The sequence below is a fragment of the Bos mutus genome, chromosome 18 (assembly GCF_027580195.1).
Source record: "Bos mutus isolate GX-2022 chromosome 18, NWIPB_WYAK_1.1, whole genome shotgun sequence".
Taxonomy (NCBI): domain Eukaryota; kingdom Metazoa; phylum Chordata; class Mammalia; order Artiodactyla; family Bovidae; genus Bos; species Bos mutus.
In genome coordinates, this window is record NC_091634.1 from 8,473,992 (window position 1) to 8,492,042 (window position 18,051).

General features: G+C 51.1%; 1 protein-coding gene across 1 annotated transcript in view; it reads left to right on the forward strand.

The window, feature by feature from the left end:
• The window catches only part of SLC8A2 (solute carrier family 8 member A2), a 33,881-nt gene extending 20,640 nt beyond the window's left edge, over positions 1–13,241 (forward strand). The window contains exons 5-10 of the mRNA XM_070386813.1: positions 2,460–2,563; positions 2,709–2,726; positions 4,151–4,275; positions 4,581–4,680; positions 9,058–9,336; positions 11,752–13,241. Coding sequence (XP_070242914.1) covers positions 2,460–2,563; positions 2,709–2,726; positions 4,151–4,275; positions 4,581–4,680; positions 9,058–9,336; positions 11,752–12,128 — 1,003 coding nt within the window. The 3' untranslated portion in view covers positions 12,129–13,241. The remainder of the gene's footprint in view (positions 1–2,459; positions 2,564–2,708; positions 2,727–4,150; positions 4,276–4,580; positions 4,681–9,057; positions 9,337–11,751) is intronic.
• Positions 13,242–18,051: the final 4,810 nt, after the last annotated feature.

The following is an 18,051-nucleotide window of genomic DNA, read 5'->3' on the forward strand; positions in this document are numbered from 1 at the left end:
TGGGTCCCAAGCGGACACACTTGTCAGAGTGTCAACTGGTGCACGTTGTCACTGGGTGTCAGGGGACCACGGCATGTCTGCAAGCGAATGAGTGGCAGAGGTGTGTGTATGTGTGTGTATCACCTTGTCAGCGTGTCAGCGTGTCAGCAGCTGTCTACGTGTCTGTGAGGAGCATGTGTCAGGAGACGACTCCACCTGGCTGCAGTGTTTCAGCACCACGGACAGCTCCCAACCCACTCCTAAGTTGAGGGGTGGGGGCTGCCATTCTTTCAACCAACAGAAACTTTTAAATGTCTTGAAACCGAAAGTGGGTGAAGGTGGAAGTGCATGTATGCCCCCTCGTGACTGTCTTGTGTGTCCATCTGTGGGTGTCACTGTGTCCTGGGCATTCATGTGTTTAGATATGTCTGCATGGTTGAGACCCTTTTGCTTAGATTGTGTCGAGTTTGGCTGTTCCATTCTGTCCCATTCAGTCTCTCCGACACTGAGAGATGGAGATGGGGAGAGGAGAACACGGAGAGAAAGGCAGAGAGCCGGGGAGAGACTGAATAAACAGAGACACCAGGAGGCATAAAGAGTGAGGGGTAAGGAAGGAGACTCTACATGGAATCACAGCAGGGGTCTCACAGGTTGGCATTGTTGCCCAGGCTGTGGTGGAGGTGTTGTGCTAATTGGCATCTGGTTCCGTGCGATTTTGCCACTGCATAGGGAATGGCTGCGGGGTATGATGGTGTGTGGGCGTGGGCGGTGTGATTGGCTCTGCTTCCTCTGCTGGGTGACTGTGTGGGCTGGGTGTTTGTGTTTCTGGGTTCTGGGGCCAGGCCTTGTGGTTCCTACAGCTGAGATAGCTGCTGGTGGCAGAGCTGTGGGTTATTGTGGGCTTGTGGGTCTTCATAATTGAGGGGGTCTGTTGTGTACCTGAAGGGGATGGATGACTTCTGGCTGTTTCTCCCCTCCCATTCCCTGGTTACTATGGCAGCTGGGATGCTGAGAAAATCAGTTAGTGCTCAGTTACCCCTCCGAATGAAGACAAGGGGCAGGAAGTTGAGGGTCTTCCAAGCTAAAGAATTTGAGTTAACGGCTGTCTATGGAGGTCACACTATATGCCAGGCACTATTCTGGGCATTGGGGATACAGCAAAGAACATAAATGAACTAAGATCGCTGCCTTGGAGGAGCTTATATCTTAATGTGGAGAGGCAAATGGCAAACAACAAACAAGATAAACCCAGCTGGTGGTGCGTTAGAAGATGATTTGAAACAACAAAGACGTGGAGCATGGGAAGGGGGCCAAGAGTGCGCTGGGGTAGGTCCAGGCATGAATTTCAGTATTAAAGAAGGTGGAGGGAGTGGGTCTCATTGAAAAAGAAGGTAAAGTTTGAACAGAGAACTGGAGGAATTGAGGGAACGAGCATGGGAGAACAGTGTTCTCAGCGGAAGGAACAGCCAGTGCAAAGACCCTGAGGCACGAGCAGGCTTGTTATTACATTCTCAAAACACTGAGGAGGCCAGTGTTACTGGGGTGAGTGTGTGAGGGGAGAGGGATGGGAGGCCAGGAGGGGAATGAGGGCTAGATTTCAGGGGGCCTTGTGAGCCATTCTCGGGACTTCGGCTTTTACTCTTTGTGAGATGGAAACCGTGTGAATTTTTTTTTAGGGGGGTTTCGTTGTTGTTTGTTTTTTTGGTGGTGCTAGGTCTTCATTGTTTCACAAGGCTAAGTTCCCCGTGGCATGTGTGGAATCGTCCCAGGCCAGGGATCAAACCTGTGTTCCTTGCATTGGCAGGCGGACTCACACAGGGAGGTCTGTGTGAATGTTTTGAGCAGAGGAAGCACCCAGTTTAACTTTGGTTTTATCAGGATCCCTCAGGTTGATACTTATTTTGAGTTTTTTTAATTTGTTCTTTTTGTTTTGGCCACACCACACCACATGTGGGATCTTAGTTCCCAACCAGGGATCGAACCCGTGCCCCCTGCATTGGAAGTGCAGAATCTTAACCACCGGACCACAAGGGAGGTCCTCAGGTCGATATTTAATACAAACTCGGCAAAGATCCAACTCATTGGAAAAGACCCTGTTGCTGGAAAGATTGAGGACAGGAGAAGGGGGCAACAGAGGGTGAGATGATTGGATCGCGTCATCGACTCAATGGACATGAGTTTGAGCAAACTCCGGGAGATAGTGGAGGACAGGGAAGCCTGGCATGCTGCAGTCCGTGGGTCGCAGAGTCGGACCCGACTGAGCAACTGAACAATAATAGCGGCTTCTTCAGATGTTTCTGAGCGTGTCTCTGTCAAATGGGGATAAGCAGAGAACCTTCCCCCCAGGGTGGTGTAAGGATGAAATGAGATTATAGAGCCTGAGTTGGAGCGAGTGCCCAAGAAACTGATTGGCTAATGGGCGAGTTATTGGTGAGTCATGGGCAGGGGGCCTTATGCTGGGATTCTGCCTCTCCCTTCAGGAAAACTCTTCAGGTGAAGATAGTTGATGACGAGGAATATGAGAAAAAGGATAATTTCTTCATCGAACTGGGCCAGCCACAGTGGCTTAAACGAGGGATTTCAGGTGAGAGGTGATAGGTGGGCTGTGGGAGAGGTAAGGGGTCCAGGGTGGGGGGACCTTTGGAGGTTCAGTTGTGGCCCCTTCAAGTTCATGGATCTGAGCTTCCCAGAGAAGATCTCACCTTCTCCCTGTCTCTGTCTCTCCCCAGCTCTGCTACTCAACCAAGGTGAGTGGAGTTACTTCTGGTCTTTGGGAGGGGGGGTCACTGGAGGGAGGGTCTTGGGGGCGGGTCAGGCCTCAAACTCCCCTCCAGATCAGGTTTGAGGCAGATTGCAGGTGCAATCAATTTGGTGGGACCAGTGTGAAATTGGGGTGACAGAGGCTCGAAGGCCAAGATCATGTTTTGTTTGTAGTTAAGATGGGGAAGAAAGTATGTCATAGAATCTGATGTGGGTTTGTGGTGGCATCAGAGGGAATCAGGTTTGGGGTCGAATAGAACTGGGTTGGGGTTGGGGTCTGGGATCAGTATTAGGACTGGGTCAAATCCCAGGGACGGGGGAACCTGGTGGGCCGCCGTCTATGGGGTCACACAGAGTCGGACACGACTGAAGCAACTTAGCAGCAGCAGCAGCAAAGCTAAAATTAAGACAGAGATTGGCTTCTAGGTTTGTGATAGGATCTGATTAGAACTGGGGCCAGATTGAGGTCAAAGCTAAGTTTGGAATTTGAGGTGAGTTTGAAGGATTTGAGGGTAGAGCTGGGGCCAAGGTGAGAAATTTGGGGTGAGAGTTGGGACTAGGGTCAGGGGCTTGGAGATAGTGACTGAGTAGTTTTGGAGTTGAGATCAGAATTGAGGTTAGGGGTTAAGATTAGGGATAGGCTGAAGGTTGTATTAGTTAGGATAAGTAATACAAGCTGCTGTAAGAAGTAAGCCCACAAATCCCAATAGCTTAACACAATCAAAGTCATTTCTCACTCAAGCATAGTTTTGAGAATGTTCTTGGTTGGTGGGTGGCTTTCTTTTGAGACCTAGGATTGGGTCGGTGCTGGGCTTGGAGCAAAGGGTCAGTATAATCTATTTATATATATATATTATATATATATATATATATAATCTATTTAATCAATATAAATCTATTTTACATATCAATGTAAATTTATATAAATAGATAATATCTTTTCTATTATATATATATAATTATATAAAACCTCTTCCACAGGGTGGTAATGATAATGGCAGTAATCATAATAAACTAACATTTTTTAATTATTGTGTACCAGGCACTGTTCTAAGCCCTTTACATGAATTAACTTCTTTAATGCTCGTAACCACCTTATGAGGTCGGTAGTTATTGTACCCATTTTGTAGATATGAACACTGAGGCACAGTGAGACTAAGGCACTGCCCATGGTCACACAGCCCCTCTACTATATGAACCTCAGAGTCCACCAGCCGAACTTCATGGACCAGGGTGTGGGAGCTGGGCCTCTGGTTGGGGAAAGTGGTGGTCAGATGGGATGTAGGGACAGGCTGAGGAAGCCTTACCAAGGAGGCATCCCAGAGAAGAGCAGTGTTTTCTTTTGGATGGGAAGAGGTAGTGGAGGCATCGCAGGTGCCCTGGAGTCTAACTCCCACCCCTCATGCTGCAGGGGATGGGGACAGGAAACTGACGGCTGAGGAGGAAGAGGCTCAGAGGATAGCAGAAATGGGCAAGCCGGTTCTCGGGGAAAACTGTCGACTGGAGGTCATCATTGAGGAGTCATATGATTTTAAGGTGATTTTCTGGGGGCCCACTTTCCTGGAGTCTTGCCTGTATCATTTCCTTGGGGATAGTCCAAGAAGGGATCAACTATGAGGGTCACAGGGAGGGGCACCCAAGGTCTGAGGGCACCCTCCACGTTCCTCTGTTAGCACCACGGACAGCACACGCCTCCCTTGTCCCTTCTTGCTAGTAGAACCCAGCTATGGAAAGTTGAGGACCCCTGAGCATGGGGTGTGAGCCTCCATCCCCAGGACCTCTCATGGAGCTGCCCTAAGGTGGTCATGGACCATGGTCTCTCCCTACCCTCTCATCCCCAGAATACGGTGGATAAACTCATCAAGAAAACGAACTTGGCTTTGGTGATTGGGACTCATTCGTGGAGAGAGCAGTTTTTAGAGGCAATTACGGTGAGCGCAGGTAAGTGGGGAGGGAGGAGAGAGGAAGAAGAGAGGGATGAAGAGACAGAGACCGACAGAAAAAGAGAAATAAAAAGGAGAAGGGAAGAGGGACAAGGGGAAAAGATCAGAGAGAAGACAGGAGAGACACAGGGAAACGCAAAGAAAAAGATCGAGATACAGAGAGACAAAGGAAAAGATAGGAAATGAATACAAATAGGAGAGACAGACACATAGAAAAGCACAGAGAATCCCGAGGAAGGACAGAGATGCAGAGACATCTTCCAGATACATGAAAGATGTAGAGAATGAGGAGGCAGAAGGCCAGAGAGAGAGGCAGAAAGTTTGCGCAGACAGGATCAGAGGTGGAGCACTGTGGGAAGGAGGGGTCCCAGTCTGGGCTTTCTCCTGGCATTCAGGCAATTGGAGGGTGGAAACAGGTTAAATGGTTCGGTCTCCCCTCCTGGGCCTGGGCTCCTCTGTTACCATGGAGACGGTCACCAGGGCACCCAACTCTCCCACCCCAGTGGGTCTCACCTCTTAGGCCTCCGAAGGCCCACACTGCCTCCCTGTGGCCAGATGTATGATGACATGGATTCACAGGCTGTCTTGGAGACCCTTTGTGATAGAGCTGGGGGAAACTGAGGCCCAGAGACATAGGAGGGACTGGCCTGAAGTCCCACAGGGAATCCAGAAAGGGCCAGGGTGGAACTCAGGACTTCTGTCCCTTGCACAGCATCAGGTTTTCTTCAGGGAGGCCAACCCTGGTGGAAAATAAACACACACAAGGAACTATGGTCAGAAAGAAACTGGTTGGTGGGATCAGAAGAAGCCAGGGATCCGCGATGGAAAAGTACAAGGTAGTGGTCCCAGAGACACCATATTGGAAGCCTAATAGCAGGGAAGAGGCATCCCCTCTGAAGCCACATTCTTCTTTCAGCATCTGTTTCTTTTATGTATATGTATCATCCATGAGTTTATTGTATTGTACATTTATTTGCATTAGAATCAATCAGCTTTAAGTACCTAAATAGTACACTTGTTTTTGTTGTTGCTGTTCAGTTGCTAAGTTGTGTCCAACTCTTTGCAACCCCATGGACTGTAGCCCACCAGGCTCCTTTGTCCATGGGGTTTTCCAGGCAAGAATACTGGAGTGGGTTGCCATTTCCTTCTCCAGGGGATCTTCCTGACTCAGGGATTGAACCTGTGTCTCTTAGGTCTCCTGCATCAGCAGGCAAGTTTTTTTACTAGCACCACCTGGGAAGGGATTCTGTGGCCCCCGTCTGATGTAGGGACATTGCTGGAGACAAAGAAATGCTCTTGGCAGCTTGGGCCCTGTTCTCACAGAGCTCACTGTCCAATGGGAGAGACAGACCTGTCACAAGAGAATGATGAGCCAGAATGATGGGCAGGCCTGGGTTGAGGGAGCCCAGACCAGGTGTCTGACCCAGCTTGAAGGTCAAGGAGGGCTTCCTGGAGGAGGAGGCTTCTGATCTGATTTTTCAAATAGGAATAGGAGTTGGCCAGGAAGAGAGTGCCAGGTGGAGGGAAGTGTTGCGTATGGAAATGTGGGAGATTATGGCACATTTGGGGACGGTGACTGGTTTCAGGCATGAAGAAGAGGACTGGGATTAGGTTGGAGGTGAGCAGGGTCCAGACCCCAAAGGCCTTAGAGGCCACAGGAGGGGGCTTGGGTGTCATTTTAGATGCAATGGGGAGCCATGGAATGTTTTAAATGACGGAAGCTTCTGGAGAGAGAGAGCCTATGGAAGGAAGTGGGAGAGGGTGGGAGCAGGTATGAGCTGAGGCTGTCAAAACTGGCAGGAGAGACTTCCCTGGTGGTCCAGGGGTTAAGACTCCAGGCTCCCAAGGCAGGGGGCACGGGTTCCATCCTTGGTTGGGGAACTAAGATCCCATATGCCATACAATCAAATAAATAAGTAAATAAAAAAAAAAAAAAAACTGGCAGGAGATGGGTCAGGCAAGGTTTCAGAGGATGTGGCAAGCAATTTGAGCTTCAAGAACAGTGGGAAGCCAGAACAATGTCTCTAGGGAAGTAGTGAACATAAGAAGGTTCATAAAACTGAAACTATGGACATGAGATGGTGGTCATGGAGGCCACAGGTCTATAGAAAGCAGGTGATTAGAGGAAGTAGCGATAATAATAACAGTAACAATAATAACTATGATGATGATAATGATGAAGATGGGTTGAGTGTCAGGCAGCTTTGAAGTCCATTTCCTGTGGGAACTCATTTAATGAGTGTCCCCAGAGTATCCGGGTTGGGGCTTGATCATTTTGTACTTTGTTCCGCAAATGGCTTTTGGTTCCTCATGTGAACACAAAGCATTCTGGTTCTCGCTTCCTTGGGAGATGAATCATGTCCCACCTTGTGCTTAGAGGAGCTTTTGTATTTCCTTTACCTCCCATTCTTGGTGGAATGTTCTTTGCAGGCTGGACTTGGTTTTGAGCATCTTTGAATCCCCCCAGGCACTGGAAAAGGCCTTCAACAGCAATGGCCAGAACAATAACAATCACAGTGGAGATGTGCCAGGTCCCATGGAGACATCACAGGGCCTGACTCATGCAATCATCACAGCCTTCTCGAGGCAGGTCCAATTATTGCTTCCATTTCTCAAATAGCTATTTGGAGGCTCAGGGAGGTTAGGACACTGATTCAAGATCACACAGTGGATCCAGCATTTGATACCAAAACGTCGGATCCAGAACTACAGCATACTCATAAAGCTCTCTCTAGATGAGAGGTGCTGGAGAAGTAAGCAGAGGCCAGAGCCTGTGGGTACTGGAAGTGTGGGAGTGTGGGCCTGGGTCTGAGAGCAATGGGGAGCTAAGGCAGGATTTGGAGCAGGGAAGAGGGAAGCCCCAAAAGATGCAATGATAGCAGCCCCCTCCTCCCTAAGAGTGTGTCCTTCCTGCTGCAGCCTGAGCCGTGTGGTGAGTTAGGGATCAGTGACAGACAACAGAAAACTTGACCATAAGTGGCTTAAGTACACTAGTTTATGTCTCACATGGAACAACAACAACAAAAATCTGTAGGAGGCAATAAAAAGTTAGCAGCAGCCTAGTAATGTTCGTTAAAGGCCCAGGCTCCTTCTTTCTTTCTCTTTCCCATTCTCAGCTGTTGCCCTCATGGTTGCAAGATGGCTGCTGTACCTCCAGGTAACAAGTCCATATTCCAGGCAGGGAAAAAAAAAAAGGCAAGGAAAATAGAAAGGAGCAGAGTGCCTGTTGCATTTGCGTTTCCAGTTTTAATTTCCAATTCCATTTTACTTATTTTATTTAAGCCAAGTGGCTATGTGATCCGGAAAAGTAGGAAAGGGATATATGACCCAAATCTACCAGTCTCTCTCTGCCTCCATGGCCACCAGCTGTCCTCTGCTCCTTGACATTCCAAGGAGCCAGTGGGTGAGACCATGGAAAGTGGCTTCATAACCTGGTGGCTGGTCTTTTATTCCCTTGCTCTGAGCTGCTGGTCAGGGGTTACAGTGTTTCTTATCAGTACCCTTCCAGATGTAATTCTTGGCACACTCAAGTGCGTTCATTGCTTCTCATTCATTGCTTTCCGCTTATCTGTTTCGGGTGAGCATAGGAAAACATTTCATCTGCACTTTCCCATTACACAAATCACAGGTCAAAAGTGGGTTAAATTCGGTCACCATAGGTGACACAAACAACTCTAAGGATGAGGCACATTTTACAAAACTCAGAAAACACGCCCATGATAACAGTGCCCCTATCGGGAAAGCTAGAGCTTTCCAGAACCCTCTGTTTATGTCTCTTGGCCAGACTGGGTCACATGGCCCTTGCTGCAAGGGATTCTGGGAAGCAAGTGTTTAAGCTGAGGACATGACTGCCGCTGGCTGCACGGAATTCTGGGAACGTGAATATTTATATCCGAGGACAGCACTGTTGATAGCCTCAAGGGATTCTGGGGAAGTGACTAATGTTAGCTGGGTAGGGGGTTCTCTCTAGGTGCAGAGGATTCTGGGAAAGTGAGCACCTTTAGCTGATCATGTGGCTACCATCAGCTGTGATGAATCAGAGGAAGTGAATATTTCCAGGTGCAGACATGACTGCCAGTGACCATAAAACCTTCTGGGAAAAGCCATATCTTTAGCTAGGGATCTGGCCACCCCTAGCAGAAGGGATCCTGGGAAACTGGATATTTTTAGCTGGGCACACGGCCTCCTATAGCTTCAGATGATTCTGGGAAAGTGAATATTTTTACCTGGGGCCAGACAGTCTCCTAGCTTCAAGGGATTCTGGGAAAGTAATTTGTCTGGGAGTGAGACTGTCTGGGAGTTCAACAGAAGGGGGGGCTCTGTAGGCGAGGAAGGAGGCACGAGAGTGTGCCCCAGCTGGGTCGTGTGCCCACAGGGGACGAGGAGGAGGAGGAGGACGGGTCCCGGGAGGAGCGGCTGCCTTCGTGCTTTGACTACGTCATGCACTTCCTGACGGTGTTCTGGAAGGTTCTGTTTGCCTGCGTGCCCCCCACCGAGTACTGCCACGGCTGGGCCTGCTTCGGCGTCTGCATCCTGGTCATTGGGCTGCTCACCGCCCTCATCGGGGACCTCGCTTCCCACTTCGGCTGCACCGTTGGCCTCAAGGACTCTGTCAACGCTGTTGTCTTCGTGGCCCTGGGCACCTCCATCCCCGGTAACCTCTCGGGAGACCACTTGTTGGGGGAGGGTCTCAGAGAAGCCAGGCAGGTGGAGGAGCCTAGGAGAAAGGTCCTGCAGAAATAAGGTGGTAGAATCAGACAGAACCAAGTCTGGTGGGTCCCTTAGAAATAGGAAGGTGGGGATAATAGAATCTAGGTGGGGGGAGCTCATGGATTCAATCTGTTGTTGTTATTTAGTCACTAAGTTGAGTCTGACTTTTTGTGATCCCATGGACTGTAGCCTGCCAGGCTCCTCTATGGGATTTCCCAAGCAAGAACACTGGAGTATGTTGCCATTACCTTCTCCAAGGGATCTTCCTGGCTCATTGGATCCACATCTCATGCACTGGCAGGTGGATTTTTTTTTTAACCACCGAGCCATGTAACTTGAATTCTCCCTGAAAGCAACCAGATGGAATGTCCCATAGAAGTAAGGTGGTAGGAAATGGTAGAAACCAGATGATGGATTTTGTCAGAAGAAAGTGGCAGGATATTGAAGAAGACGGTGTTGGGAGAGGAGGGGCATAGAAAGAAGGTGGGGACCTCGTAGAAACCATGCAGTGAGTTCCGTAGAAACAAGATATTAATATTCACCTCCCCTCCCCCTGCCAAGGAACCAGATGGGAGAGTCCATGGACATCTGTTCCTGGGCATGATCAGAACCAGGCCACTAGGCTTTAACCAGGCCAGTTAAAGCCATCAAAGCTTCAATTAAGATAAGGGGCAGAGCAGAAACCAGATATGGGAGGAAATGCCATAGAAAGAAGACTCAGAGACGACAGCATATATTCTACTGAATCACCATGGCCAGGAATCTTCTTTCCCCCAAGTCTGAGGGAGGGTCCCTGAGAAACCAGGCGGCGCAGACAAATTCCTACAGGAGAGAGAAGACTAAGCTCGGAGCCTCACAGCTTTCTTTTCCTCATCATCAAATGCATTCACCAGCCAGGTGGTGGCGCTGTAGGCCCAGGAAGCAGGTGGTGGGGCCTGCAGAAAGCCACCACGGTGAACGGTTCTGAGGCCTGCCCTCCACTCTAGAGACCTGCGAACTTAGCAAGCTATCTAGAAATGGGTGGAGGCCAGAGCAGCGAAGCTGTAGGCTCGACAGAAGCCAAGCAGGGAACTGATGGGCAAGAGGTGCCGGGTGAGTGGGGCCTGACATTTGTCCAGGCAGGTGGTAATGGGGTGACCGGGCCTGGAAACAGGCAGGAGGAGGTTCATGGGAAACAGGTAGTGATTCCCATCGAAAGCAGGCAGCGAGTCCCAGAGAAAGTAGGCAGTGGGCCCCACAGAATAGAGTGGTTTCCACAACGATATAGTAGTGTGTCCCACACGAAGTAGACTGAGTTCTACAGAAGGCAGGCAACAAATCCCACAGAAAGCAGGTGGCAAGTCCCATATAGAGCAAGCAGCAGAGCCCATAGCAATATAGACTATGGTGGGGAATAACAGAAACTAGGCAGGGGACCCCATTGATCCAATGCGTCACCTGAGGCAAATAATGAGATGTCTCATACAGGTGGTGGGAAATGGTAAAAACCAGACGATAGATTCCATACAAAGAATGTGGCAGGGCATTGGAGAGACAGGTGATGGGAGAGGGTTTCATAGACTAAGGTGAGGACTTGACAGAAATCACATAGCGGGGCCCATAGAAGCGCTGAGTTCCAGACAGTGGGCAGTGCATCCAGACATTGCATGCAGATCTTGCATGCAATGCATGGATTGTGCATTGCGTGCAGACCAGTCCCTTAGAAAGCAAGTAGTGGATCCCCCAGAGACAGGTGATGAGTTCCAGAGAGCAGGTAGTGTATTCCATTGGATGTAGACACCTTCCATAACAAAGCAGGCAGCCGGGCCTATAGCCAGCAGGCACAGGTCAAGCAACTGACTTAGGGCTTCCCTGGTGGCTCAGATGGTAAAGAATCTGCCCTCGATGTGGGAGACCCACGTTCGATCCCTGGGTGGAGAAGATCCCCTGGAGAAGGAAATGGCAACCTACTCCAGTTTTCTTACCTGGAGAGTCCCACTGGCAAGAGAAGCCTGGTGGGCTACAGTCCACGGGGGTCGCAAAGAGGCAGTCCCACACAACTGAGTGACTAACACTTTCACTTTGCCCCCTGGGTGGGATCAAGGGCCCAGAGCTCCAGAAGAGGGAAATCGTCTGGTTTCTACCATTTCCCACCACTTTAGTTCTATGGGGCATCCCATTGGTGCCTTTGGGGGTGAGGATTCAGTTGGCCTATTGAATCCATGGGGCGCTCTACTGGAGCTCTGACCACGCTGGATCCTCGGGGTCAGCGGAGTGCTGGTGGGTCTATCTGGGAACCAGGTGACTGACGGATGCTTGCGATGGGGGGAGGGTGTTACCCGCTGAGCCCCCTCTGACCCTCGATGTCCCCGCCCCGCAGACACGTTCGCCAGCAAGGTGGCGGCGCTGCAGGACCAGTGCGCCGACGCGTCCATCGGCAACGTGACGGGCTCCAACGCCGTGAACGTGTTCCTGGGCCTGGGCGTGGCCTGGTCGGTGGCCGCAGTGTACTGGGCGGTGCAGGGCCGCCCCTTCGAGGTGCGCACCGGCACGCTGGCCTTCTCCGTCACTCTCTTCACCGTCTTCGCCTTCGTGGGCATCGCCGTGCTGCTCTACCGCCGCCGGCCGCACATCGGCGGCGAGCTGGGCGGCCCGCGCGGCCCCAAGCTCGCCACCACCGCGCTCTTTCTGGGCCTATGGTTCCTTTACATCCTCTTCGCCAGCCTAGAGGCTTACTGCCACATCCGGGGCTTCTAGGGCCCTCCGCAGGGACTCCGCCTCCAGCCTCGAGAGATCGCTGCATCCGTGCTGGACTGCATCTCCCTGGTCCTCCGGAGAGGCAACCTCCTCTCCGGGGACTCGGCCGCCCTTCCCCCAGGGACGTGATCGCCCCCCTCCTCACTGCCCCCACCCTGTCCTCCGTCCCCACTAACAGCCTTCACTCTTTCCCTCCGGAGCCTCCCCAGGTCCTCCTGCAAAGAACAGCTCCTGCAGTTACCTGCAGCTCCTGCCCGCATCCCTGTTCGTTACTGGCTATGTTCCTGGAGAAATTTCCACCTCGAGGCACCCCCCCCTCCACCCCGAGAACCCTACCCCATCTGTGACCCTCTCGATCTCTCCCTTGAGACTGCCAGCCTCGCTCTATCCCATAAGTCCCCGGTCCTCAAGAGGAACACCCCCGCCTCCTTCCAGGAACCTGTGCCCCAAGACCTCAGAACTTAGCCCTCCCTGAGGGGCCCTTGAAGGAGGCCGATCCATCCTAGGATGTCATGGATCTCGGGCCTCCCCCCAACCCTCAGGGGGCTCCGTCGGCCTGGGGGATAGGGGAACAGGTGGGTGCGTGCATGGGGGAGGGGACACACCTCCCTCCTCCCCCACCTCCGATTTCTCCACTCAGGCCCTTGGGAGGACGCTAATTCTCGAGGCTTGGAGAAGGGAGGGAAGGGGAGACGTTTGGGGTTTCAGAGCTGGAGGAGGCGCACTTTGGACCTGTAACTTCTCACATTCCAGAGCCCCCACTTGCCTCCACTACCTCTGAGAGCCCAGCCATGCCTTGGAGGGGAGGGGGCCTGTGTGTGTGTGTATATAGTGTGTTTGGGGCAGGGGGGATGCGGGAGGGTGCATGACTTGGGGAAAAGGGGGTGACAGACTTTTCTTTTGAGAGGGCAGCAGACACCCCCAGCCGTGAGAAGCGGCTTTGGGGAGGAGGCCGGGGATCCACGGGAGTATATAGCCAATCTCTCCCGACAATCTAGAAGGCTCAATTTGCCCTCAGTGCCAGCCAATTCGGGCAGGACCCTCGAAGAGGAGACCGAGGGTCCCAGAGGACCAATGCTACAAGCCAGCAAATGCTGCCACATCTCTGCCTGAAGGGGAGCAGGGGTGGGTGGGAGGGTGGGACGGGGGTTGGGGGGTCTGGGCGGGTGTTTTTAACTTTGGAGGCCACCTATCTGTTGGCTGGCCATGTACATTTTCTTACTGTTGATGTTTCCTGCCCAAAGGACATACTTGGGGTGTGAGGAGTGCTGCCTACTTCTTGGGACCCCCCCCTGCAACCCCCATAACACCTGCTTCCCACCGGTTTTTAGCGTCCTATCCTCCTGTTGTGCATCACCCCCAACATCCCAGACCTGTTGCGTACTCCCTTCTCTACTCCCAGCTCATCAGCACTAGTCGCTGTCTCTGTGATTTCTGTAAAAGTTGCCATAAAACTGAAATTATGCCTGGAAAAACGGCCTCCCCGTGGGAAGTTGGAATTCACGACGAGAGAGCTAATGAAGTCTTTAAGATTTGGGCAACTGGAAAATACACCAAGTAACCTGGGTTTTTCCATGTTCCCAGCATCCTCTGCAGGACACGCCCGCTTGCACCAACCACTCTGAAGGTCCGCCCAGAGCTTCCCTTCACCACGCCCCCACTTAATACCCGGGAACTTTACTAGCCACGCCCCCATCCTTCACCCAAGAGCTTCCCTGGCCACGCCCCCTCCACACAGGAGTTTCCCTGGCCACGCCCCCACCCATCACCCAAGCGCTTCCCTGGCCACGGCCCCATGCCACCCAGGAACTTTCCCTAGCCACGCTCCCATTCCCTCCACCACAAACCCTTCTACGTCATAGGGTATCCTGGGAACACAAAAGAGGAGGATCCTGCGTTGCCTGAGGAAGAGAGCTGGGGTTGATGGGGGTTTCCTAAAGAAATCAGGTAACTTTCTCAGAGGACTTGTATGTGTGTGTGTGTGTGTCCCGATAAAGGGCACAGCCTGTTTAAAAGTGTCCAGCCTTGTGAGTTAATGACTGGTCGTCTTGCAAGTGGTTGAATCCTACAGGCCAGAATGGAGTGTGGACATGTGGGGAGTGGATCTGGGAGGGAGGGACTGGACAGTGTGAAGAATTTCCAGCCCAGAGAGTGAGGGCTTGGAAAGCCAAGTGGGGATAAGTACCAAGGACAGGCTTAGAGGATTCAGGTGAGTTCATGCCGAACGTGAGATGCCTGTGAGCCATCTAGAGGGTGAAGAGACATCTGGGGGACACCTTGAGCTCAGCCCAGGGAGCTGCACTTGAGAGAGATTTGGGATTTGTTGGCAAGGAGGTGTCACCAAGCCACAGGAGGGGGTGGGGCTGCTCTGGGGCCTGGGTAGCAGGAGAAGAAAGCAGAGCCTTGAGGACCCCTAACATCTAAGGGCCACATGGAAGGTGGGAGACCTGTCGAGGAGAAGAAGCCAGAGAAGTTGGTGGGAAACCAGGAGAGTGGGGCAACTGAAGCCAAGAGAAGTTTCTAGAATGAGGGCATGGTCAGCAGGACCCAAGGCTGTGAAGAAGTGGAGGAAAATGAGAGCTTAGAGGCTCCCCTTGGGTTTAGATCTTGATGTAAGCAGCTGAGGGGAGAATGTGGGAGCAGAAGTCAGACTGAAGAAGAGTGAGGAGTGGGTAGAAGGTGGAGAAACTGAGTCAGAGCATGTAGATCAGAGTTTGGAGAATCTTGAGAGAGAGTTTCTAGAGGGAGTTACGGGCCTGAGAGGGCTTTTCCTGCAAGGTGGGAGGAGGTGTGGGGCAAGAGGGCACTGAAGGCAAGGGATCTGAAGCTGGCGAGAACAGTGCCAACAGCGGCGGGCGTTGAGGAGGGCCACGATGCTTGCACTGTGCGGCCTTATGCGGTCTGCCATCAGTCGTCAGAGTCAATTCCTTCTACTGAGGAAACAGGCTCAGAGAGAGGAAGCAACTTGCCCAAAGTCCCGCAGTGAGGAAGGGCAGAGAAGACGTCCAGGGCGCAGAACGGGAGCAGGACACCTCTAATTCTACCAGACGTGAACCAGGACAATGGGGACAGAGGCAGGGAAAGGTGTGAGCCTGGGGACAGGAAAAGGAGTGTGGTCTCTGCTTCAAACAGGGGCGTTTCCAGGGCTTGGGATTGGACACAAAAAGGAGCATCACAGATGCCGATTCACCCCACCAGCAACGCCATGTTCCTCGCCTGGATACAAGGTCTTCCAAGGGGCAGCTTGGGAGCAATTTGAATTATTTGTCATTGGAAACGACATAGCATAATGATTTACTGTCTCAGTGCTTCAGTTCCTTCACCTGGAAAATGGGGATGAAGTGAAGTGAAGTAAAGTCGCTTGGTCATGTCTGACTCTTTGCAACCCCATGGACTGTAGCCTACCAGGCTCCTCAGTCCATGGGATTTTCCAGGCAAGAGTACTGGCATGGGTTGCCATTTCCTTCTCCAGGGGATCTTCCCGACCCAGGGATCGAACCTGGGTCTCCCGCATTGTAGGCAGACACTTTACCATCTGGGGGCTTCCCTGGTGGCTCAGATGGTAAAGAATCTGCATGCAATGGGGGAGACTTGGATTCAACCCCTGGGTCAGGAAGATCTGAAGAAGGGAATGGCTACCCACTCTGGTATTCTTGCCTGCTTCCATGGACAGAGGAGCCTGGTGGGCTACAACTCATGGGGTCACAGAGTTGGAGACAACTGAGTGACTTTAACAGTTTCACTTTCAATAATAATAGGAACTAATAGTGCCTAATAATAATAGGAACTAATACTAAGAAGTCCCTGTTTCACAAGATTATTGTATTAAATTGTATGATTATTATATTAAATATACATATATATTTTTTAGACTACTACCTAACAACAGTAAGAGCTTAGGCAAGAGGGTAAGGGGGCTACAGAAGATGAGATGGTTGGATGGCATCACTGACTCAATGGACATTAAGTTTGAGCAAACTCTGGGAGATAGTGAAGGACAGGGAAGCCTGGTGTGCTGCAGTTCATGGGGTCCCAGAGAGTCGGATACAACTTAGTGAGTGAACAACAAAGTAAGAGCTTAGTAGATGGGAATAGTTATACTTTCCAGTTTACTTGCTCATTTACACATACACACCCCATCCAGGAACAACTAGCATCAAAAGGACAGAGAAATGCAAGACTTCCCGTGAACTGCTTTGTCACCTGAGTCCCAGTTCTTCAATCATCAAGCCCAGGGGACAAGAAATAGACAAGCGGGAGTATGCTTTCCTCTCCCTGCAGACCCTGGGATTCTTTCATTCACGTGTCCATTGGGTGCCTGCCTGTGTCTGGCACTGTGCATGGGACACTGCAGAGACCAAAATGTTGCTGGACCCTGTTCTTCCCAGGCTGACACTGTGGTCGGGGGGACAGATGCCCAACAGGGTGCCAGAGGTGATAGCCTCGCTGGGACTTGTGAGGGCAAGGACTCTGTAGTAAGACACCACAGGACGCCCGTGTCACCGAACTGGGTGACTTAGGCAAATGTTAAAAAGGAGATATTAACAAGGCTGTGCGAGGTATAGGGAAACAAGGGATGGTGGGCAGTCTGGGGCTAGAAGATAAGATGTTCCCACTTCTATCCTGCCGGGCTGGTTTCTGGAACCTGGAGAGGTGCTCTATGTAAGCCCTCAGAAGTGTAAAATGTTAGTTGCTCAGTTATGTCCGACTCTGCGACCCCATGGACTATAGCCCGCCATGTTCCTCTGTCCATGGGATCCTCCAGGCAAGAATACTGGAATGGGTTGCCATTTCCTTCTCCAGGGGATCTTCCCGACCCAGGGATCAAACCTAGGTCTGCCGCATTGCAGGCGGATTCTTTACCCTTTGAGCCACCAGGGGAGCCCCATAAGAGCTTCCTATTCATATTTTTATTAATAGCAATTAGGTATGAGTTTAGATGTGACTAGCAGGGATCCAAAATAGTAGTGGTTTAAATAAGATTAGAATTTATTTCTCTCTTGTGTAACAGTTACAGCTGGTACGGCAGCTCTATTTCAGGAAAGTGAAAGTGTTAGTCGCTCAGTCCTGTCCGACTCTTTGCAACCCCAGGGACTGTAGCTCTTCTGTCCATGGGATTTCCCAGGCAAGAATACTGGAGTGGGTTGCCATTCCCTTCTTCAGGGAATCTTCCTGACCCAGGGATCGAACCCAGGTCTCCTGCATTGCAGGCAGATTCTTTACCGTCTGAGCTGCCACAGAAGCATGCAAAGTAGCTGCTCTACTAGTCACTCGGACATAGCCGGACTATGACCCTCGTCTATTTGGTCCAAGATGGCGCACCTCCATGACGTCATCATGCAACCGGAAGGAGGGAGAGGGGAGGAGAGGTCCCGGATCCACCATCCTCTGTAAGGCTTTGACCCAGGAGTTCCACGTATCGCTTCCTTCTACATCTTAGTGTCCAGATCAGAACCATCTGGTTTCACTGAGCTGGAAGAGGAGCTAGGGAAAATATAGTTTTAGTTCTGAGTCATCATGCTAAAAGTCATAGAGGATTTTTAAAGGAAGATGAGAGATTGGATGTTGAGGAGCAATGAACAGTCTCTTCTGCAGAAAGCTTTGCGGAAACTCATAGAGTTGATGCTCTGAAAAGCAATCAGACTCTAGGTATGAAATCACCACTGAAATTAATGCCAAAGAGCCCCAGATTCTTTGTATCGCCTGCTCTTTAAAAAAAAAAAAAAAAAAACCCTTCATTTTGTATTGGAGTATGGCGGATTAACAATACTGTGACAGTTTCAGGTGAACAGCGAAGGAAGTCAGCCATACATATACATGTATCCATTCTCCCCCAAACTCCCTTCCCATCCAGGCTGCCACACAACATTGAGCTGAGTTCCGCATGCTATACAGTAGGTCCTTGTTGGTTAGGCATTGTAAA